Raw genomic sequence first — 25,527 nt, 5'->3', positions numbered from 1 at the left:
TTCTTCCATTTACGGATGATGGAGGTCACTGTGCTCACTGGGATCTTCAATGCTTCAGAAATGTTTCTGTATCCTTCCCCTGATCTGTGCCTCGATTACAATCCTGTCTCGGAGGTCTACAGACAATTCATTGGGTTTCATGGCTTGGTTTGTGCTGTCCTCCTTGCTATCCTGTCATGTATACCATTCCTGTTCAGTGTTCACCAGATGGAGGACTCATGAACACTGACACTACTCGATGCAAGAGTGGCCTAAAGGTCAGTAGATGTTACCCTGAAGTTCTTTGTGACATTTTATCTCCAGTGCCCTTGGAATGATTGTGCTGAACAACCGCTCCTTGGGAGAGTAACAGTGGTGCTGAATTTCCTGTTATATTTCCACAGCGGACTGGCACGGGCTAAACGCGTTTGTTTGTTTTTTTGTTGTTGTTTATAAATTGTTTTGAAGCCTTTCCAAGCATTATGAATACAGATAACTCTTGAGGACTCTTGAAGACCCTCGAGGACTTCAAATACCATTTTAAATGTACTCATACTTCTAGGGGTTCACATACATTTTCTAAAAAAGACATAAAATGTGTTATAAATAAATACATAAAAAATAAATGTTTTTGTGTCATCTGTTTCATTGGGATTTCTTTATGTACTTTTGTGACTTGGATGAAGATCTGATTACTTTCAGCTTAAATTTTTTTTTTTACATTTTTTTGAAAAAAGCACAGCTCAGTCAGAGATGACCAAAGCTCACCCATGTGAAATAGTTACTTCTGCATATTTTTAATGAAATGAGCAACAAACAGAAACCTAATTTTTCAAAATAGATCCAAACTGTTGTGTTAGATAAAGAGCGTTAACCTAACAGAGCTTGAGGGCACTGGAGTTTATCGGATTTTGTCACTGCTGTTACCAAGGCAGCAAGAGAGGCATAAGTGTCTCTCACATTGCAGTTAAATGCCCTTGGCATACACATACTCCAGTGTCCTAGCAACAACAAAATGAATCAAACAGAACATAAAATCAAACAGCGGTAAACTCACATGTGCACTAAATAAGCCACACTACAGTAAGGTGTTCTGGTAACAGATTGTAGCAGGTGGGGTCGTGATTTAGAGAGAGTCTACAGGAGTGTTTGAAGATGAGCTAATTAACATGGCACACCTATCTGTGCTGTTTATATTACCAAACTCTCTCTCTCTCTGTACAGCAAACTGAGAGTGTGAGCTGAAAGAGCCAAGATGACTGCAACAGCTGAAGAGCAAGATTTAGTTGTTTAGGAGTTTCTTCCCCCTGCTCTCCTTTTTTCATTTCTGTGCTGCAGTATGAGTGTAATGACAAATAAATCAGCCCACGAACAGATTCAACCTGCCCAGCTGCCTTACTGAGTCGAGCGCCCTTGAAAGAAACATCCACTAAAAACTGCAGATACAGTTCCTACTTTACTCTTCACACTTTCTGATTTAAATCTGCTACAGTAAAATATGGACCATGTTAGCAGAAGACCCATAGTTTAGGTCAGACTTAATGAAAAACTACATGTACACTAATGATTCATTTCCCTTCAGAGGGATATATTAGGAGAAGTATATAAAATTCTAAAAATCATTTATTCTATATAAATTCCACGCGGAATTAGTGCCCTTTAAATCACACAGAAACAGATTTGTGCCCCTGTCAGCACTGACGCTCTGCCACAAAATGTACATATTCCTGGAAAATGTCAAGCATTTAAATGCTCTTGCCATACGTGCGGTCATAAAAAATTACTTAGATTTGTGCCTTAAAGCCAGCTTCTATATTAAATGGCCCTACAATCAGAATTCATTAGCTTGTAGATTTTAAATCCCAAGCCATAAACCTGATTTGAAATCTACATTACAATTTAATGAGGTTCTACATTACAAACACATAAGTTCCCCCTAAACTCAGTTTTATTCACCTCCTGTCAATCACTGCATAAATATAACCACAGAGTCCACATGGCTGAGAATTAATCTGTTGGTGTACTGGATCATGAACAACAAATGTTTCTACATCCTTTTGCATGTTTAACAGAAATGGCATCAATTTACCACTAAAAAAGCAGTCACTGATCAATTCTTACTTAACTCACACTTAAATATCGTCACCCATTCTTTCTCTCCTTTCTGTCTTTGTTACTGATTACTGGGCTGATGATACTGATTAAAGGCCATTGAGCTGTTTTTACACCACAGAGCTGGCCACTGCGATGTTGGTGCAATAGCCAAGAAATAACTAAGCAACAACAATTATTGGACTTTGATGCTTTGCTATTCCTATGCCACTCAAAGCTGAAAGCACAGTGAACAGACACACACACTTCATGAAAATAATCCCCCAATGGTGAAATCAGCCTTAAAACAGTGACAATGATGACTCTTTCCAAACCCATGATTAAATAAAAAGGTTTTAAAATTAAACCATCTACACTTTCACTGCATAACAATACCATGACAAAATCCTGCTCTCACAGAAGCATTGGTTTGTTGGTTTTACAAAATTCTGTGTATTCAAAATGTTCCATTACCGCTCAGATATATGTACATCACAAACTATGCTTCTCTCTGAATCTAAAGTGGGTGGCAAAAACAAAATAGATCAGATCTACAGTGCACAGACTCATTTTGGCCAGTTTATCAAGTCCCTGTCCTCTGTGAACACCTGAATACAACTGCTTTAAAATAAAATGTTTTATAATAAAAAATTCTTTATTTCTCATCAGTTTAGTCTTCTGCAGGCCAATATCTGTTCCTAATATTAGTCCTAACTGAGTTTATTTGTGTATTTGAAATAAACGAAACTAACTTCTAAATACACTAACCCCATCGCAACCTTATGGCCATCTTAATTCCAGGCTTTTAAATCAGACCTCATTTATTACACCTCTAAAAATCATTGATGTGGTTTTATAGACTAAATGTAAGATTTATTTAAGCAGCAGAAGAGTGTTCTAGTGTAAGAGCACAGAGACCTCTTGTCTCGTGGGTAGAACTTTACACCATAGTGAAGCCACTGGGGCAGCGGCACTGTTAGCTGCTACTACTGCACCACAGGACTGAGCGCAAAACTCTTTTCACATGGCCCTGAAACACTTAAACACAGATCAAATGATTTCACCTGCAACATACACGGGTTTAGCTTAGGCAACTGAATGCTGAAAAAAGCTTTGATGTCATTTAACACTGTTTGTGTGACTGACGGATGAGGGTGAGCCGTGCTCTCGTCTTTACCTACACCTCCAACACCGCCAAAGAAATATCACACAAACATACTGAACCATGGCTTTGAGGAGAAAAGCCAGTAGATCCTAAAACAGTGGTAATTTAAATCAAAATGTAAAAGTATAACACAAATCAGTATCTGAACAGTATACACAAACAGAAGTGCACTGATGATGCACAAACCCCACATTCATGAGAGGGTCTTGGGTCTATACAGTTATAATATATGTGGAGTTTCACAAGGTTGGGTTAATTTCATAAATCCAAATGAATCCAGTTTCATTTGGACTTTAAAAGACAGTGCTAAGGCACTATCTGGATTAGTTCAACACAGAGAATACATTTTAAGAAAAATATTTCATTCTGTCATCTTCCTTTCAAGATATTTAAAAATCTTTGCACTTTCACCCAACATTTGGCTACCTAGTAATATAATATAAAGATTTTAATTCAACCTCTGAATAATTTAGATGAGATTGACCTTAAAAAGTGTGCCTGTACACACACACACACACACACACACACACACACACACGCCCCCAAAGCATACACTTTTCACTAGTTTCACCTAGATAGATATTTAAAGGTGCTTTAGAGCAAGTTTTAGATATCTGGAGATAAGGAGCTTTTAATCCAGTCAGTCACATTAACAGAATTAAAGCAGTTCCATCCTTGTTTTAAGACATTACCTTTTTTCCAATCAGCTTCTTTCTCAGGAATTCTCTGGCCTCAAACATGTAGGGGATGTCATATAGAGGTCGAAAGCGCTTGTCCTTGTCCCTATTCTTCTCCTGTGAGTAAGACAGGTTAAAGGGAAAGGAAAAAAGAGAATTAAAAAAATTTCCAAGCCATAAAAAACAAACAAAAACCCCACTCAAATACAAGTAACACACACACACACATTCAAGACACAAACCTAGCCCAAAAGCAGAAATGTTTTCATAAAGATTTTGTTTTTCAGTAAAAGTATCAATGTAAATGTTTTTGACAGTAAAACTAACCAACACACAACATGAATATAATGACAGTGAATGACACACGGGCATTTGGGTGGGTCAACATGGGTCACTTAATTTAAAAAGATTAATATTATATGGGAATGTTCTCAGCCATGTCACACAGATGCTGGAAGGTCCATTCAGGTTTTCTGATGTAGAATTAAGTAACAAGCACTAGACTTTGTTTTTTTTGTTATCAACAGTAATGTGTGAGAAAGCTACATATATACAGGAAAAAAAATAGTTTAGACTAATTTATAAATTAAATAGAAATAAATCTATAATATCGGCAGAATATATTGAGGATTTGAAGAGACCATGTATCCACAGCTAGGGTGCTTCCTCCTATTACCGTAACTCGCACAGTAAACCAGACACATGCAACCTCATACATCACTGCAGTCAAAGAAACAAAACCCCATCAAGCCACCGACTCTTCCTGAGTGTGCAGGATTAGATGGTGAGATGTGTGTTGGTTGCTTACACCGTTTGGTTTAAAAAAACAATGTTACATTTACAAATATATAAATAAATATAAAATAAATTCTTACAGACATAAATGAAGGCTAACCTGAACAACAGTGATGGAATAAAAAACACAAACTGATCAATTGATGCATGGCAGCTCATCTGTGCATCACGCTGGAGTGAGTGTATGGGCACCACACTGTAATTGCCTCATTTGTTTTTACTAATATGGTTACTGATTGCAGCAGGATCATTTCTCCAGCCAGTTGTTGCAGCTGAACATCCTAGACTGAACAGGAATGGACCCTACCTTAAAGTTATATCTAAAAAACATACCCACCACCTGCATGAATAAAACTACTCAGTAATTCTGTTCAATGTGATAATGCTTACACATACAGAGTCAAAAGAGCATTTACACTATAAAGCCACTAAAATAGTTTTTAACAGCAATTATAATCACTTTTGTTAGGAGGATTTCTTTAGATGGACAGTTATGGTCTATAGACACCTTGCAGAAATACATAACAGAAGGGATTATATGACTAGGACTATCAGTCATTTCCTTTCGCTGGGAACATGTCATCATTGACACATTACTGAAGTAGTGCATACCATTAAAAAAAAAAGCACACACATTAATGTAATATTATACTTTGGTACTGAAATTCGGATTAAAGTAGATCTATTTAATAGCTATGATTCATTACTAAACTGCCACTCATCCACTAGAGCCCATGCAGCAGAACATTCTGGGTGCAGAGTAAATGTACTCAACACTTATTGTATTAGAACCTGTATACCTTCACATTCACACCGTTCCCTAACCAGTCAGTCATGAAGCAGCAGCACAGTGGAGAAAATCTTGCAGACAAGAGCTTCTGTTAATGTTCACATCAAACACCAGAATGAAGAAAATGTTTGGTCTTTGTGATAAGTATTTCACAAGTTGCTGATCTCACAATGTGTTGATGCTCACACCAGTCTGTAGAGTTTACACAGAAAAGTGCAAAAAAACAAGTGAGTGAGATCATCCTGTGTCTCTCTCCGCACATCTCCCCCTGTGTCTCTCTCCGCACATCTCCCCCTGTGTCTCTCTCCGCACATCTCCCCCTGTGTCTCTCTCCGCACATCTCCCCCTGTGTCTCTCTCCGCACATCTCCCCCTGTGTCTCTCTCCGCACATCTCCCCCTGTGTCTCTCTCCGCACATCTCCCCCTGTGTCTCTCTCCGCACATCTCCCCCTGTGTCTCTCTCCGCACATCTCCCCCTGTGTCTCTCTCCGCACATCTCCCCCTGTGTCTCTCTCCGCACATCTCCCCCTGTGTCTCTCTCCGCACATCTCCCCCTGTGTCTCTCTCCGCACATCTCCCCCTGTGTCTCTCTCCGCACATCTCCCCCTGTGTCTCTCTCCGCACATCTCCCCCTGTGTCTCTCTCCGCACATCTCCCCCTGTGTCTCTCTCCGCACATCTCCCCCTGTGTCTCTCTCCCCACATCTCCCCCCGTCTCTCTCTCCGCTCATCTCTCCCTGTGTCTCTCTCCGCACATCTTCCCCTGTGTCTCTCTCCGCACATCTCCCCCTGTCTCTCTCTCCGCACATCTCCCCCTGTCTCTCTCTCCGCACATCTCCCCCTGTCTCTCTCTCCGCACATCTCCCCGTCTCTCTCTCCGCACATCTCCCCCTGTCTCTCTCTCCGCACATCTCCCCGTGTCTCTCTCTCCGCACATCTCCCCGTGTCTCTCTCTCCGCACATCTCCCCGTGTCTCTCCGCACATCTCCCCCTGTGTCTCTCTCCGCACATCTCCCCCTGTGTCTCTCTCCGCACATCTCCCCCTGTCTCTCTCCGCACATCTTCCCCTGTGTCTCTCTCCACACATCTCCCCCTGTGTCTCTCTCCGCACATCTCCCCCTGTGTCTCTCTCCGCACATCTCCCCCTGTGTCTCTCTCCGCACATCTCCCCCTGTGTCTCTCTCCGCACATCTCCCCCTGTGTCTCTCTCCGCACATCTCCCCCTGTGTCTCTCTCCGCACATCTCCCCCTGTGTCTCTCTCCACACATCTTCCCCTGTGTCTCTCTCCACACATCTCCCCCTGTGTCTCTCTCCACACATCTTCCTGTGTGCTCATGGCTGTACTGTACAGATCATGTTTCTGACTGACAGATGGTGGAATATATTACCCTCAGTGAAGCTTTTATTCCACTAATGCTTTACACTCTGCTGGTTACAGCATTCTTTATGCTTCCTATTTTATAACTAATCTCAGACATTACACTCTGACTTATTGCTTGAACATGTGTTTAGTTGGTGTAACTGTCCCTGTGTATGAACTGCTCAAATCAAACCATTTCCTTCAAAACATACCAGTGATGGCAAAAGATCACATTCTTCATGCACTCACCAGCTAAACTGATCAACATACTTAAAATTTAAATGTTGATAATTAGTACAGATACTAAAATACATGTATGAATGATCATAACACACAGAAAACATTCAAGCCTTTGTCATGTTTTAGGGATTCTAAATCCTTCTGAGGATCACACGCCTTTCAAAACAATCCTGAATGAGAGTGGCTTAGAAATCATGAAGTCATGCATTTAAAAAAAAAAGAATAAGACTTTGCTTTTCTACATCAGCAGAATGTGATTCAGAAACACACACACACACACACACACACACACACACACTTCATACCTCGCCCTCAATCCTGGGGGGTCGAATGCTGGACAGGTGAATTGTTTTGTATTCACCCGAGTTCAACTTCACAATAATGGCATCTGCATTCATAACCTGCATCACCTGCACAATGGAAAACAAAACAAAACATACAGGAGGAGACGGGTTAAAGAAGTCACTTTAACAACATGGAGCACAGCTTGTTGCCACAGGAACCACTTGGATATCTAACATGAGATGAGCCTGATGAAGCACAAGGAAGTAGAAAAAAAAAGTACAGTAGCATATAAATACTTTGCCCACTTGCTACAAGATAATCTCCCTCTCTCAAATCTCAATGATATTGTCTAAATGATAAAACTCCAGCAACAGAAACACAAATGCAAAGAGGGAGGCGGGAACAAGGAAACAAAAAATATCCAAACATGCCACAGGTTAACAGCAGATGTGTGTGAGACAAAAAGGCATTTAAACTGTTTAAGACCTCAAAGATAAACAAACCAAAACCTGAAAACAAATGAACATCCATACCTTGTCTGTTACTAACTTGGATATAAATAACTTAGAAATATGAAATGAACTGTATGATTTAAAGCACTCTGACCCTAAACTCAAACTAAATGCAGATAAACTGAACTGGGTTACAGGCAGGAGAAGACAGTTTAGCTGTTAACTGAGCTGTATATTGCAGAAAACAAAACACAAAAAAAACAAACAAGTGCTTCTCTTGATGACATGAAGCCTCGTTGTGCAGACAATAACAAACACATGCGCAGCCCCAACCAGCAAGGCCAATGGCTTTATTCTCATCACTTGTGCTCTATCTCCTACCCTCTTAAATGAACATGAAGGATGTGGAAGCTGCTATGAAATGTCTGACTGGCGCACATGCTACTTAATTAGTAGCTGTATATGCAGAGCACCTGACTAAAAGCTGGCAGCAGAAACATGCAGTAAACCTCCATGAGTCATTCTGCTGGTGTTCACTGAGGCACTGCAGGAGAACAGCACCATCTGCAGGCCAAGTTCTGGACTGCACCTTCATGATATTAATGCTTTATTTTTGCTAACAAAGGAACAATACTGATTTTTTTCAATAATTTTCTAGCCAGATTTAAACTACTATATGTTTAGCACATCTTCACAGCTTTAAGTGACTCACGCTCATTTATTTTCAGTAATCACCTTAGGCCTCGTTTATCAGTCAGGTGATACAGTTCTGTGTAAATGGTTTTTTAGGACAAACCAAACAAAACATTTTGCTCGTGTTTTTTTTTTTATTATTTATTTTTTATAAAGGTGTCCTGTTAGGCTGTTCTTCATGGTTTTATGACTATAGAGCTCAAATAGCTGTAAAGTGCACAGTGTGTGAACCACAGCTCATGGGCATTACACAAAACTCTCTTGAAGTCAGTACTGAAAGTCACAACTGAGAATTATGTTAGTAAAAGTTAATTTCACTCAGGGTCTACACCAATAAAATATTATATAGCAGCAAAACAGCAGGTGAAAAGGCTATAATATGGATAACCAGATCTCTGATAACATTATATCATAGAGTGGAAAAGATCACACTGAACACTGTGCCCAAGAAATCACAGACTCGGAGCAAATCACACTGGGAAACTGTTATGTTTAATAGTTTAACTGGAAGTCTTAATGGTCTTAATGGATGGATTCGGTATATTTACTTCAATATTTAACATTTCTTTAATTAATGGCACTAATATGAATGGTTTCACTAAAATTTGTGTGTTCCTAATTGAAATAAACAGGCTGTGTACAAATCTGTGTACAATCACAGTAACTCATCACCAGTCAGACATTTGAAACTGACTAATCAAGGTTTACATTAGTGAGCCTCCTCATGCATATAAATATATATATTTACAAAAACTAATGTAGGATATGAACACCCCAAGACAGTGCACTGAAACAAAGCAGGTAGCAGCAAATATATTGAAATATGACTTGAAAACGATCTGAAACACTACCTCTAATGATGTAATTTCCCATTACCATTCGACATGACTCACCACAAATGAAGGACATGGCTTATTTGATTGATGCGCTGTCAGAACGGCTCACTGTGCTTATATATTTCACAGTGGCTAGTGAGATCAGGGATAATCATTCTCAGCCTTTCAGCCTTTCTAATGTATATTTTCATGCTAAGCTAGCGTTTCTAACCATAAATAAAGGGTACAAGGAGAAAGCAGAGGAAATGAGTCCAGCAGGTTGTAATGTTTATACCACACATAAAAGATTACAAAAGAGGGAAATGAAGTTATTTTTAAAGAGAGAGCATTCCCAACGCTTCGAGGCTGCTTCTTATTACTAACTAAAGAAAGCAATGCTTGATTACCAGAACACAAACACATGACTGAACATGTGTTTCAAAACTGATATGGGAATATGTATGGTTCAGCAGAGACAGAACTGAAAACCCAAATAAAATACCAGAGACCAGCAAAGATCATTTCACAGCACAATCACCCGAGCAGCACAGCTGCAACAACGACAGATATTTGGAAATGAGTTTAATTTACTGATTAGTTGATCTGATGGACCAAATGTTAATAGTACCCTTGCTGAAAAAGCTCGCAGACACTTTTCTTTCAAATGAACAAGCAATAAATAAACACACGACTCATTACTGACTGATACAAAACAACTTCTCTGCCTGTGCCGGGAGTGTTAGCTACATCGCCTGCTTCACTACACAGAACAGCTTTAACTATTCACATACATTAACTTGCATAGACGCTTCATATCTGAAACTACAATGAAAAAAATTTCATAAAGGTGTTTTATACAAACTCTGGGCTTTTAATGACTATGTTTACTTAGAACTGATCAGTAAGGTGATTTTTTTATACCAATCCACCTCACACAGAACTTGTTACTGATGTAATGGCCATGCTTAGACATGACCTGGGGGAGTCTGTGATCCACTGACATGGTTAGAGTCTGAAGGTGGAAGATTGATTGAGGCATACATTTGTTGCTTCATGGGGTCTGAGTTCAATTCTAAGCAAGTGAAGTTAGCAGACACCCTTGTCTAGAGCATTTGAGGCTTAAGGACCCAGGGGCAGCAGCTTGCCAATAGCGGGATTTGAAAACATGACCTTCAGATCCGTTCTTCAACGTCCTTTATCTTACACTGTTCCTGTGGCCCAAAATGGTTTTCCAAAAATTTAATATAAGCATCTGCAGACTGGGACCAACCAGCAACCACCAATTATTCCGGCCTACATCACCACACCACCATCACCTGTCTCTCTCTCAGAGAAGAAGGCATCTCATTTCTGACCCAACCCTTAATCCATTCACTACATCCATCAACAGTTGCTCAGGACTCATTGCATCATTTAAATAATGCAGCATCGAGTCAACTTCATGTAGTTTTGGGTCCATTCAATACACTTCACTTTGTAAAATGCATGAAGCTAGCTATTCATCTGCTACTAATGGCCATTCACAAAGTGCTAGAGGATCTTGAAACTAAAGGCTTTTTTCGTCAGTACTCAGTCAAAGAGATAGCTTTTACATTTTAAAACAATTCAATTTTCCCTTTATTTGAACTTTCCTAACTCTTTTGAGTCTGTCACACCCTCCTTTAGGGTATGATAAACTCTGTCAAGTGATCTAATTATTTTAATGCGCTGATTTGCCATGACCCAAGTTTTTAAAGGAAGGACATCTCTTCTGCAGTTAAATCTGTCTTTCGTCCACCATAATAGCAGCTTTGACACAACTCCAAAATACTTGATTAATATGAAAGCACAGCACAATTGTAGAAAAAATCTGCTTTTATGCAGTGATCAGTTGATTTTTACAGCTGGTGTAGTTAACTGTTGCAGAGTTATAGTCCCTAAAACAGAATGCATCATGATAAACCCTTCTGTCCTACACACAGTGTAGTGTAAACCATTATCACTGGGATATTAGTTGGTATTATTCACTCTGGCAGCAACAGTTTGGTAATATGGGTATTTAACATTGTGTGTTTAGGCGAAATATGAGGCGTAAACCATTATTCATCCTTTCACTTGTCAAAGCATCAGTGGGCTTCAGTCAGACTTCATGTTTAGCAGTAACTGAAGCTAGTGGGTCTGACTGGTTGCAGATACAGTCGAGTTTATGAGTCAGCTGTAGTGCGTTTTGCTCTGTGCATTTTTGCTCTTTAACAACAAAGTTCTCCTCCATGACCTATCACTGCTTTCAGGCTGGGCTCAGGGCAGAGAAAGAAGACTACATTTAAGGGAAAGATGCACCATCACCAGGAAGGTGAATAATATAGTATACATAGAGATACAGCTAAAATTGATTTTGCAAGAAAACATGCAACACTAATTTATCTTCTCAAACACAGAAAATATAACCACAGCCACCAAGCTATCAGTAAAGCAGACAAGTGGGGGGGGGGATAAAAAATTATATATATATATATATATATATATATATATATATATATATATATATATATATATATATATATATATATATATATATATATATACATACATACATACACACACTTTTTTCAATCACTGTAGAGGCTAATCATCATAGTAAAGAGCAGAGGCATCGTCACAGTCACAGCAAAGAGCAATGTAAATGATACGTTTTAACAAAATAAAAAAAAAGTCATCATGGTGTTGCAACACTACACAAATTACAACATAAAATTACTATGAACTCACCTTTGCCACAAATTGTCTGTCCTTCTGGTCCAGATTGGCAGTGGGAGCAACATAGTCTTTCCAGATCCTCACTTTGCGCTCCTTCGCAGAGCTGCAGAACAGAGAAATACCCACTTAAACTAGACAGATAAGGCCATGACTTACAGACAGCACATCTCAAGCAAACCAGCCTCTTGTCTGATATCAATCAAGTTGGCCTAAATGACATTCATTAATTTAAAGTCCATGATCACAACCAATCAAAAGCTCAATGTGTTTTTCACCACCAAAATGAGTTCTATCATCACAAACATATTTCTAGCTATAAGAAATAGCAGAATAAGCAGAATTTGGTATATATTTCTCAGTGCAGACTGGAGGAAAAGAGGAAATGAGGATAAGAGAATAAAACAGGTTATTAGACCAGCAAACACCTGGCTAAATTTCACTATCTTCTACCAGTTACAGGCAGTTTCACTGTTTGATGGTTTATAATTGATAATTATTTATAGTAACATTGATGCAGTGTGTAGTGCAGACGATTTTAAAAATGAAAGAATTCTTAATTAGCCGAAGAAAAAACAACTACCTAATCATTAGGTAATTAGCAGCTTCAGCTTCTAGCTAAAGCAGAACGCAGACCGCCAGTAAATGGTGGACTGAAACATTACAGTCTGCCAATACACTGAAATATATGTCTGTCCACAGAAATGTGCATGTATGCAACAAACTCTTTGCTTTTCTTTAGGCAGTTTTTATCTATGTATGTGACAAACCTCTTAAATTTACACAATCAGATTTAAGAAAGCCCCCCCCCCCCAAACAGACCTGTTTTCCTGGCTCTCAGTTTTCTATTAGCAAAGTTTAACAAGATGAAGTGAGCACTAACAAAAGCGGGTGTACGTCTTTCATTTCCAACACCTACATTTCCAAACTGCTATTCATTACATATTTAAAATATACCAAATATCCCTCAATAAAAAAAAATGAGCAGATGCAACATTAGTCCTAAATACCACTGAGGAAAGACCACTTCATGGAAAACGAGGACACAAAAGACAAAGTTACATTAAATTTTGTGTCAAATTGTGCTTTTTGTGTGAATTTGTGGTTTAAAGCAACAGCAGAGATCCAGAGTTCTGCACTTCAAGAAGACACTACTGCAATTAAAATACTGCAAAGAGATTCAAATAATTTTTGTACATACATTCACCAGCCACTTTTCGGAACATATTTATTAGGAACCTGGGCATTGTGTGTATTGTGGTTTATGATGTAGATAATCTTAATTATTGCCTCATTTTGCTCAAATTTTATGAAGAGTACTAATAGATTTGGGTACTAATTTTGTATTTATCTCCAACTCTCATAGTTAGAGGAAGATGCGTTGCTTTAATCCTCAAAAAAATTATCTTCAGGGTTTCAGAATCCCTAATGACTAGGAATCACATGTTACATTAAGACATGTGACTTCCCATTATTAAGAGACTGCAGTAATAAAAGAAGCAGATGTTGCACGTGACAGGTGCAGAGCAGCTTTTTTTCCTCTCCACCAGTCTGTGACACTTCTACAAATTTACGCACATGCATCTGTCCTTCTGCCAAGTCTTTATTAGTTTAATAAGTGTTCATTAAATCTTGAATAACCATCCACTACTTTTCTTTAGATGCTGCCTGGTTGATTTCACTGGCTATCAACAGGATCGATTTAAGTCACTAGCCAGCATGAGCTACCTGACCAGAGTCTGACAGACTGACCGTTCTGCAGCCCGTAGCTTCTCTGCTCCCTGGGTGTACACAGCCATGGACCAGTCCACACAGCGAGCAAAGCCCTCCTTCAGCAACAGTTCAGTGATGTTCCCATTCTGTACAACACACACACAGTCACATAATCATGTCAACTTGGCAAAAATGATCCAAAATTTCCTGAGTTTACTGTGGATTTGAAAAGTTTAATAAAAGCAAAATGAGTACAATGAACTGCAACATGGGTAAATTACTGGGTCACTATAGAATGAATATAGATACACAGCAGCAAACAACAACCAAGGGCAAGACTTGAGCATAAAACTGCTTCTGGGAAGTGGGAATCTTAAGGCTGTAGTGCACAAAGCTCCAAACAAAGTAAAGCATCAGGATAAATCAGGCAGATCAGGCAGCCAGAGCAGCCACACAGAAGCGACTCAGCATTTAGCAAAGACCATCACATCAGGCAGCAGGAGAACACCTACAGTTTACCAGACAGAGGGATCAGATTAGGTATGTTCTTACTCTACAGTAGTTTAAAAGAATTTACATAGTGATCAGAGTGTAAGCAGGAGCTCTGGCAGGTCTAACTCGAACACATTAACTAAAAGGAAGAGCCAGAAGGTAACTGCATCTGTCACTCATACTGTTTGCTGTCTATTCTAATGAGATGCAAATTCAAGATTACACCGCTCGAGTATATTGTGCTGAGGAATGAGGTATGACTGTGAAGGGTCTCCTGAAAGACTGGGACACAGACGGGAAGAGACATTTTATTTACATTGATAAAAGTACTGAACTGATGTTCAACAGCAATCTTACTAAAAATACGAAGAAAACAATGTCAATTAGCAGGAATTACATCACAAAACCAAACTGTAGGAATTATGGATTATTTTACATATCTAGGTACCGTGGCAGATTACTTTTTACAGGCAATTTTTTAAATACATTTCTTATAGCATTTTGTTTTGTTGACTGCTGAGGAGGCTAAAAGCTCAGTAAAGCTACATTGGAGCTGGTATTAAAAAATCCTACAATGTTATAACAAAGAAACATGTTCACTTTGTATGGTCTTACTTGGGTTGAATAAGAAAAACTGCCTTGAAAACTGGTCAGATTATAGATTACAGGAAAATCACAAATGAGTTTTATTAAATGAATGAGATTTTGAAAGGCAGAAGGTCAAGCAGATTTTTCCCCATCCTCTTTTTAATAATATGAGAACCATTCCTCTAGGGGCAACACAGATTACCTACAGCTGCAAATATGTTTTAGAAAGATTTGTGTTCCAAAAGCTGTTGCATCTTTGTGAGAATCTGATTTCTAAACAATTATTTTATTCCATCCTAATCACTGTACTTTATGACAGCTTTTTTATGATATTTTATGCCTCATGTGTGAGCATGTAGTCTGTGTTTTAGGTGTAACATCTGTAAAGTCAAAGGCAATAAGATTTTATAAGGAGTGTAACAGTGTATTATATCATTTTGTTCAATCTCTAGGTTCCATATGTTTGTGTACCAAACAATACATTCAACAGGCTACATAATACAATAGGCTATTTAATTAGCTAATTCTTCTACTACATGTGGTGCAAACAACAATTTCCTTTTTTAATCACAAAAAGGAGAGGCCCGAGGGAAAGAAGCTTTGTGTAAGCACAATGTTTACACACGCAGTTTTTGCACATCGACTGGGTCTGTAACCTTACACACTTTCTTGCACATTACTTATCTTGTGTTGCATCTCATTCTCCATATTTATTCCTAAATCTAAATGTTATTCCTAAATATTTTGTTATATTCTGCTATATTTTGTAATATTTTACATTTTGTTATTTGATATTTTTTTTGTTATATTTTTGTACCCTAATTTGGGTTTTTTGCCTGTGTTTGTGGATACTGCTAGAAACTGTGAATTTCCCTTTGGAATGAATGAATGAATGAAGTATCTATCTATCTATCTATCTATCTATCTATCTATCTATCTATCTATCTATCTATCTATCTATCTATCTATCTATCTATCTATCTATCTATCTATCTATCTATCTATCTATCTATCTATCTATCTATCTATCTATCTATCTATCTATCATAGCCCAATGCACAAGCATACAAGCTAGTACATAGTACATGAGGGGGAAAAGCAATGATTCAATCATTAAGCAGGAGATTCTTCCAAATCTTTAAGGTCTGCTGTAATGGAGCACTTAGGGTTGGATTTGAGAAAAAAAAACATTACAGAGTGCCACTCAGCCAGGTATTTGAAAACTGGCACTATGTATGTGTATTGACACAAATACCACAAACAGGGAGCCAATACAGTACACACACAGACACCAGGCACACACAGCAAAGTTCTTCATTCAACTGTATATTCAGTGGTGGACTGACAGAGCACAACTAGGTAGCTACAGAATAACAAAAATGCCCTTTATTTCAGACATGCACCTGAATGAATCACATCAGTGAAGCTCAGCATGTTTAATTCGGTTCAATTCTACAATGTAATGTACAGCCAACAAATATTTATTACCATTATTGATGATAATGTCTGCTGATGATGGCCTGTTTTTTGGTGTTAAAAAACTGAGAGTGCCAGAAAGTGTGCAAGGGACACTTTCAGGGCACTTTCAAGGCACTTTCAATGAACAGACCATTCAGGGCACAAAGGACCCAGTAACCCAGAATCAGTACCCTGATGGCTCTGTCCATAAAACATTCCAACCTGCATGTGGCACCAAAGCAAGGAAGAAGGGTACGTTTTTACCCTGCATGTGCTTGGAAAGCAAATATCTGTGTTGAAGTTAATGTTCTTTAAATACAATGTTCCATTCCCCTACACCACTAAAAGGGAGGGTCTTCACAAGTAGTTCAGCCTCCTCAAATTTATCCATGCAAGCTTTGTGCTAGAATTTGGAAATGGGCTGTGTGACAAAGATGCCACATGAACAAGACATTTCATAATTCTGAAAACATGTCGGAAAACATAAGGGTGTAAGGGTCACTGAGATCTCATTATTTTTACAACATGGATCAAGGACTGAGGAGACTGTGTACCGTTTGATCTGTGGGTGATTTCAGAGAAATCCAAGTACACTACTGTTCACACATTAGGACAAGAAGAGAGATAAGGCTGATATACCGGGTGGAGGATGGTACCCAGGATGACCTGGTTGGGGCAGGACTCCAAAATGATCTGCACATCTCTCTGAAGCAGACGGGACTCAGTGAAGAACTTTGCCTCGGCTGCAAATGGCTCTGGTGTCTCTGCTCCATCAGCTTCTCGCTTGAATGTTGGACACTAAAGGAAAAAAAACAAAACAAATAAATGCTATTGTACACAAAACAGTGAGACCAATGCCAATTGTACACAGACCAGTGACAAATTAATGGAAAAACAGTGAACAGTAATGCAAATGAACACTCCTTTAGAGGAAAAGTTACATAACACATCAAACCCTGGGGCAGATGGTCTACAACAGCAGAAATACTCTGGGGTCCCCTGCTGTCAGCCAAAACAAGAATCTGGGGTGTGTGTGTGTGGGGAGGTGTGTAATGAGTATATGTATAATCTGTAAACCTGCTCACACTTGCAATTATCCAATCATAATTATAAATATTTATGAAACTGATATTCAAAATACATATTTGTTCAAATTCATCAGTACAAACGCAAAAAGACATTACGTGTATGAAGTGGATAGATGTACTGGAAACATCCTAGACATAGTATAGAAAAGAATTTCTTTTCACAGTATATGGAATTGATTTTATACATCACACTTAAATACAGATAATTTCTCACCTTGATTCCAGACAGCATCACAGTAACCAGGTAGTAATCAGGCAGCAAGAGAGCTCGCACAACACTGCCATCACGGACATGTTCAATAATGGCTAGGTGAGTGAAAGAGAGAGCAGGAACAAAGGTTATTGTTTGAGATCAGTTCAGATTACACCATCACCAGCAGCATGATATTCAAGCTTAAACAACAAATGGCTTTATAAAACAACACACAAATGAACAGCTATGACATTCTAAATTAAGAAAGGACTTTTATTTATTTATTTCTTTTCTATTTTTTTTTTTACGCCTGAGTAAGTTGTATTAAATGTGCAGTATAGACAATGAACTACAGGATGCTGAAAACTAACAGCATGAATAAGAGCAGTCTGCTTTGTAGTTCCATGTCAGATGTTGCAAACGATAAACTGTACACAGCTCAGAATAGTGAACCGTGGTGAAAGAGCAATTTAGGGTGAAAAAAATAATCAATTAATGTTCACGTGCTCAATGGGAACAAATAACTGACCATTACAAAAATAAATAAAACTATGACATTTAATCTATATGCTGTAAGATATTAAAGGGTGATGCACAAACAGTTCACCCTTCTACCATTCTTCCGTCGAGAAAAAAATTGGGAAAATATTTCCTGACAGCCCGCTATTGTAGCAGTTTCACTTAGATCAACAGAAACTAATCCAGTGACTGAAACAAAATTAATTGTATATTAGTTTACTTTAAAAATAATCAGTAGTTGGTGTAATTTATGACATTTTCTACAGTCCATTCCATAACTGCTGGAACACAGGGCCAATTCTGTTGATTTTGCTATAAACTCTTTGCTATAACTTTGCTATAACCTTTGCTATAGGAACCTGAAATCAGGTTAAACAATACTTAACAATGCTGCTCCAAAATGAAATCACAGATAGTCAGTGAAGACACATTCAAGACACACAAAAATAGCAGATGTGAACAGAAATACACCAGGATTGCCCAGTGGTGATCAGCTAAGCAGAGACATTCTTACAAAGCGTGAAGAGCACAAATAAAAAAAGAACCCATGGCTCACCATTAACTGGTTTCTGGTGCAAGGAATCCACAAAATTGCGGGGGTTCTCAATGCTGTATTTGAGTTCCCGAATTGTGTGTGCGCCTCCACCCTCAGACCACAGGCCTTTCCTTGCAGCCTTAGCCTGGTCCTCCAAATCACAGAGTCTGGCCTGCTCAGGGCTGAAACACACACAAACACACACACACATGCACACACTTACTTTGGGGAAGAGCATTGTTCTATTGTAGTCTAATAGCAAATATACACCGATCAGGCATAACATTATGATCAGTGTGTGGTGACGTGAATAAGACTGAGTATCTCCTCATCATGGCACCTGTTAGTGGGTGGGATATATCAGGCAGCAAGTCAACATTTTGTCCTCAAAGTTGATGTTAGAAGCAGGAAAAATGGACAAGTGTAAGGATTTGAGCTTTGGGTTTGATGAAGGACCAAATTGTGATGGCTAGACCATGGGATCAGACCATCTCCAAAACTGCAGCTCTTGTGGGGTGTTCTTGGTTTGCAGTGGTCAGTATCTATCAAAAGTGGTCCAAGGAAGAACCGTGGTGAACCAGCGACAGGGTCATGGACGGTCAAGGCTCATTAATGGATTTGGTTCAAATACAAATATTTTCTTTTAGAGAGTCAAATGACAAAATAAGGCTAACTTTTTCCTTAACAAATGGTTGTATGGAACCAGTGTGTAACAAGCAGAGGTAAGTGAGCATGCACAACACACAGGTCTTACTTTGTGCCTCTGATACCCTCTCTGCGGACCGTGGCAAGGCCCTCAGCAACCAGCGACTCAGCAATGTTCTCTCCTAATGTATCTGAGGGTTAAACAGTAAAAATAATAAAGTAAATACAAAGAATATTTCTATCTGTTCTTGTGTAGGAGAGTTTATTATCAGACAGAGCAGGGATCACGTACTAGACAGGTGAACACAGGTCATGTGGTTGGGATACTGAAAACATTCTAATACATCTTATACATAGAATTACAAAATCCATAAACCTATACCCACACCTGAACTACCCCCTCCCCCACACTACAACCCCTGCACTAGAACCATCACCCAAACTACAAGCCCCCATAAACCACATCTACCCCAAACTACCCCCCTGCACTTACAACTCCCATTCGAACTACAGACTTGCACAAATAACACCCAATGTCAAAGTATTCCCTAAATAAACCCTCCATCCCCCCAAACCAAACTACACCCACTTCTGAACTACCCCCCAACTAAAACCCCCACCCCCAAACTACACCCACTTCCGAACTACACCCCTACTAACAACCCCGCACCCTACCCCTCAACTATAACCCCCACCCCACCCCCAAATTGAACCCACTCCCAAACTATCCCCCAACTAAATCCCCCCTACTCTACCCCAAGTAAGGGAATCTGTCAGTACATTAATCTGTTCTGCCACCCCCTCTCCCTGGGTCACAGACTGCTGTGGTCAGAGGCTCCAGTACCCCTTAATGTCCTGTTTATTTTCTCCCTTTTGGTTTTATTGAGAATTTCTGGGTTTACTGTATCTCAGTTACTTTATAAATACATTCAAGTTCCTGTTAAATCACTATGTTCCATGATTACCAATGTTTATTAAATCTGCAGCATTTAGTACACAATTCACACACCCATGTCAGGTCCAGAATACTTCCAATATTTGTTTAAAAAATCTCAAGATCCAGTGCCACAAAAAAATGATTCACCCTGTGTGAACCATGCAAGCAAAATGATCCAGAGATTTTTTTCACCTTTAACCAATTTATTTTACTAAGAAAGCCAGAAGATATTTACCAAATTAAACAATTCAGGGTCTGAGATGCATATAGCTGAAAAACAATTGGGTGAAACCATAAACAAGGCATGGAACAAAAGTCACATTGGGTTGATTTGTTTCTCATTTGTTTTGTGATAACACTTGATTATATTCTCATGCTGAAAAAGATTTTGCAATAAATTTAATTTTTCATCATTCATCATTATGTTTTAAAAATATTTATTGCAGTGAGTTTTAAATTAATATGTTTTGGTATTTAAGATATTTCGATATTTTTCCAATTAAATCAATTATTGGAACAATTGTTGTTTGAGTCTCCACTGCTAATAACATGCTAATAACATGTATGTAAATCTGGCAAAATGACCAGTAGGTCAAGGTATAAGCCAGATATATGCAATAAAGTGGCAACTCAGTACATGTCCAGGTATAGAGGCAGAGATCAGTAAAGAAATTGGTTAAACCTAATCATCTGAAAGTGAAGAGCCATGTTTCTTACCCTTTCCCAGGTACAGCACTCCATACTCTCTCCCCTGCTGTGTTTTGAATTCTACAGTGAAGCACACCTCTTTGCCAATCATCTTTTTGCGCAGAAACTCACGAGCCTGGAAAGCCCAGGGCTACAGAACACACACAAAAACAGGACACGCAGTAAATCAAGCACTAAAGTCTACAAAGCACAAGAGAGAGTTTCCTAGGAATATATTCACTTCAGACTCAGTGGTTAAAAAGGTTATTTCTCAGTTTTAAGAATGCATATCCAGAAACCATGTGTCTTACTGTTGGTAATATTAAAAAAGATTTGAGCTTTATTAAGACTATAACTGGAGTAGGATGTTTTCTGCTCACCTCATCTGGGATGTCTTTAGTGTCAGGCTGGCTCTGGGTGGCACGGCGGGCGAGGGCACCAGCACGCACATTGCTGAGGTTGATCTGTCGCTCCGGAGGCGGCCCGCCTCGTGGCTGGCCTCTTACAATGATGGCACATCCAGACAGAACCTAAACAGACCATCAACTCTCATTAAAGCAACATCATTATAATCGAATTATTCTATAATGCTGATCTCTTTAAAGAGCAACATCATGACTGGTAACAAGGACGTCACAAATCAGAATCCAGAGTAAATGATTTCATTCCTGCAACTGCAGTGATTCAGCTAGATCCTGAGAGCAAGAGGGAACAAGCTTAATTAAAACAAACTTCCCATTGATTTAGAAGAGTGTTGGGACTCTTCTGGCTATTTGGACTACAGAGATATATCTGAGACTCAGCTTTTTCAGTTAATTTGTTGCATTATGTTGGTGAAGGAAATAAGTCATAATTTCCAAATAACAAACATACCATTTAAGCTAAAACTAATGGAAGCATAATTACATATGAATCACAAATGGTGCCAAATATTTGACATGTCCACCAATGAAGCAATCAATGTAACTGAAAATTAAGCTATTTAAATCTTTAGCAGTCCAGATTAAACTGTCCTGAGCCGATGCATTTCACTTGCTGTTTTTATTTTACACCAGGGCCCTTTACCTACACCAAACAATCACTTTAATAAATCCCACATTTTGGGTTGAATAAATTATGCATATACATGTGTGTAAACATCACTGATACATGAGATACTGCTTCCAATGCACACTGTTGCTTTTTTTTTCCAAAGGATTTTCAATTATGGAAATCGGTCACACCTCATTAATTAATGTGGATATAACAAGCATGAAATGTGTTCTATGAGTGCCTGAGAAGCTGCTCTTTAGGAACCTAAGGTTGCAGATAAAAGACCTGACTGAAGTTTATGGTTTTGTACTGAAAAATCATTTCAAATGGCCATTCAGTTTGATAAAGATCTACATCAGCAGTGTCCAGCGTATGCTGCTAGAGGTACTTATAGATACTTATAAAGGGACTAATCTGCCACACCAACTAACTTTGAATAATCCCTAATGGGACAGTTGTGCAATAGATTTCTACACAAGATTGGAGTCTAATTGTGGTCAATTCACCAGTTTGGGCACGGTTTCTAAAGCCATACAGCTGTGTGTATAAGGTCTCATACTTCATGCAGGTCAAACCAAAAACAACTCCATGAAGGTCAAGGAACTCTCTGTAAACCCCAGTGATCAAAGTGTGCCTGGGCACAGATCTGGCCAACGGTATGAAATTACAACTGAGCCGAGCCGGACTGAGTCAAGCCAGACTGCCTCAGGCTGCGGTACTCAGGGAAATGAAGTAGCCGGCGGACTCGGAGGCGCACTTTGCCCTGAGAACAGCTTAAGGACCAAAATCTAATGAACTGCTACACAGAGGCGATGAACAAGTCTCTCTACCGAAAACAGTGTGTTTATAAGAGGCCCCCGGTCCATTGGTTTATACTGGACAAACACTTTCCTAGCTAGTTAAACACAGCCAGAACAGTGACCCATATCACACACTATCCACTTCTTCATCTGACCTGGACTTTGGGGAAACAGTAAGTGTTACTTTAAGCATATATTTGCTTACCTCCACTAATATACACCAACATGGTAAACTGAAGGCACTTGAAACAGGTCATTATTTACACTAATTATCGAGCTGGTTCTGATTCATAAATCACCATGTGGTCAATAATGTGACTTTACACTGACCATAACCACGAACAGCTGCAGGGACTGGCTAAAACTTTTCACAATTAAAACAAATACACACAGAAGTGCAGCAGAAGATGAGATGACCACACAGAGAGAGAAGAGAGAGAGAGAGAGAGAGAGAGAGAGAGAGAGAGAGAGACTCCATATGTTCATACCATTTTCACAATCCCTCTCTGCAGCGCCGGAGCCGCCGTGCTGCCCTGGACCTGGGAGGATACTGAAGTGGCCATCACCGCGGTCTCTGAAGACTAGTCCGTACAGGGATCTAAACGCGTGTACAGCGGAGGTCTGGGTGAATATTATAGTTCTGAAGCCGACGAGGTAAAGCTGGACACGGAGCTCGAGACCTGCTTTCCAGAGAGAGCACGGAAACATGCAAGGGATGTACACGTCGAGGAATTACACTTCCGGGGTCAGACTCAGAGGAGCGTGCTCATAGGGAGACTTCACAGTTACGTGGGGAAGTCGAACAACATCCGGGGCACTCAACAGGGCGACACGTCAGCATAGATTTTTAGAAAAGTGGAAGATAACAGAGCGCGTGAGCACTGGTCACTTAGTGTCCTGAGCATAGAGTAGCCCTACTGTAAAAGGCAGTAGACTAAGTGGCCTTGTTTATAAAGTTATGAAATAAATTAAGCCAAAATCCCAATACAACTGTTCAATAAAAGAAGAACGGTGAGGAGTTGGAAAGAAAAAAGAACGGTATTATTACTATAAAATAATGACGACTAAACCAAATAGTAATAATAATAATAATAATAATAATAATAAATAGAAAAGTGCATTTCCTGGAGAGAATACAGAGTGTTAATAAAGGCGTCCAGCTCGCTGTGTGTGGCACTGGACACTGATCAGGTTACTAAGGTGTTGAAGGTGCTGAGGAACACGTGTTGGAACTTAACCCCACCCACTCAGAGTAATTACGTCACAACACTTTATTTCTTTACTTGAATTCTCAGAAGAGGAATACATTCACAAACACAACCATCTGAAACACAAACATTTAGCAGTTAAAACTTTTGAAAACCTTTTTCAAAAAACTCTGACACAGAGCTGCTACATCAATATGACTTTCAACTTTCAACTTTGTCTGTATCAGCTCACCCCAGACAGCCTCTAAACCATGTCCTGATTACACCTCTCAGCATGTGTGGGAGTCCGGCTGTCATGGGTTACAGCCTGATGAATAAATGAAGCCCTCCGTAGCATGGAGAAGTCTCTGTATGTTATTCTATATATTAACTCTATATCATGTTCATTTGAAGTGTGTGTATCATCACATCTCTACATTACCTGCTTGGACAAATGAACTCATTTCTGACTTAAAATTAATTACCTCATTGTACATGTTAGAGTGAATATAGATGCAGTCATCACTCTACATCAGTCAGGATTCATGAAAGTACAAAATATTTTAAACAATCTGCAGTTTATTCTAGATCTTCTTTTCAGACTAGATTTCCTGTCAATAGCACTGGTGAATAACTAAATACAAACTATGTATGTGGTGCTTCAGGGACACCTGAAGGTTTCCTCATGCAATGTTCTCTTGACCGTCTCTCTCTCTCTCACACACACACACACACACACACACAGTTGGTGCCACACTAAAGACATTCCCAGTGTGAGCAGACAGTTCATAAGGTGTTTGATCTTGTTTCAGGAAGAGTGCAAAGGAACAAGAAACCAAATAAGACAAATGATAAGCCTCGGGCTATGAACTCTGAGAAAATCACATTATTTATCCTGGTGTCTAAATCTCTTGTGTGAGAAGTGCCTTCAGGTAGGTGGGTGCTGGTTATTTGTTGATTTTTTAGGCAAACATCAATTTTTTTAAATCTGATACAATCAGCTACAGGAAGCCAAGTCTTGCTGCATTCTGGATCAGTTGCAAGGATCAAAAGGTTCACCAAGGCAGACCTGCCAGGTACCTGAAAAGAAAAACCTGACAGGAAAGGCTGGATGCTCCTGATGTTTGCATCAAAATAGCAGTAGTATGCAAACCCATCTGAGGAAAAAAATGGAGTATAGAGGGAAAACAGACGAGAATCCAGCACTGAGCCTTGAGGGACACCACTGTAGGATCGCAGATATACAGCCCTTCCATGTCACTTGATATGGCCATTCCAACTGGAGCAGATATTGCATGTTTTTCACTTCTAGAAGAACTGCTATTCAAAGTGAAATTGCATACAGGCTGGACACTGATTCTTGTTTTTTAATATAGTTTATTAAACACTTTTACAGATAACATTTTAGTTTTACAAAAACATTAGAGCAGCATAGACAACAGACTGATATTCTCCTGTTTGCTGTGTAGATTATGAACATAGACCACAAATCAAAATATGCATTTATTTGTTTTTAATGTCCATGTGCTACCAGTGTCAGGTGTACAGGCCACTTTGCTTAACATGACAGTACACTGA

General features: G+C 39.2%; 2 protein-coding genes across 2 annotated transcripts in view; both read right to left on the bottom strand.

Annotated features, from left to right (window-relative positions):
- Positions 1–23,518, bottom strand: part of snd1 (staphylococcal nuclease and tudor domain containing 1) — a 71,335-nt gene extending 47,817 nt beyond the window's left edge. Inside the window, exons 1-11 of the mRNA XM_058416716.1 lie at positions 23,251–23,518; positions 21,311–21,460; positions 20,961–21,081; positions 19,416–19,497; positions 18,683–18,843; positions 17,629–17,720; positions 16,966–17,124; positions 13,828–13,934; positions 12,091–12,181; positions 7,403–7,507; positions 3,928–4,029 (exon numbers count right to left, since the gene is read on the bottom strand). Coding sequence (XP_058272699.1) covers positions 3,928–4,029; positions 7,403–7,507; positions 12,091–12,181; positions 13,828–13,934; positions 16,966–17,124; positions 17,629–17,720; positions 18,683–18,843; positions 19,416–19,497; positions 20,961–21,081; positions 21,311–21,460; positions 23,251–23,325 — 1,245 coding nt within the window. The 5' untranslated portion in view covers positions 23,326–23,518. The remainder of the gene's footprint in view (positions 1–3,927; positions 4,030–7,402; positions 7,508–12,090; positions 12,182–13,827; positions 13,935–16,965; positions 17,125–17,628; positions 17,721–18,682; positions 18,844–19,415; positions 19,498–20,960; positions 21,082–21,310; positions 21,461–23,250) is intronic.
- A 1,788-nt stretch (positions 23,519–25,306) lies between these two features.
- The window catches only part of lamtor4 (late endosomal/lysosomal adaptor, MAPK and MTOR activator 4), a 3,924-nt gene continuing 3,703 nt past the window's right edge, over positions 25,307–25,527 (bottom strand). Inside the window, exon 4 of the mRNA XM_058416718.1 lies at positions 25,307–25,527. This exon is cut by the window's right edge and continues 722 nt beyond it. The gene's annotated coding sequence lies outside the window, so the exon portion shown is untranslated.

The sequence above is a fragment of the Hemibagrus wyckioides genome, linkage group LG19 (assembly GCF_019097595.1).
Source record: "Hemibagrus wyckioides isolate EC202008001 linkage group LG19, SWU_Hwy_1.0, whole genome shotgun sequence".
Classification (NCBI taxonomy): Eukaryota; Metazoa; Chordata; class Actinopteri; order Siluriformes; family Bagridae; genus Hemibagrus; species Hemibagrus wyckioides.
Note: the sequence above shows the minus strand (reverse complement) of the source record. Positions and strands in the feature narration are given on the sequence as shown.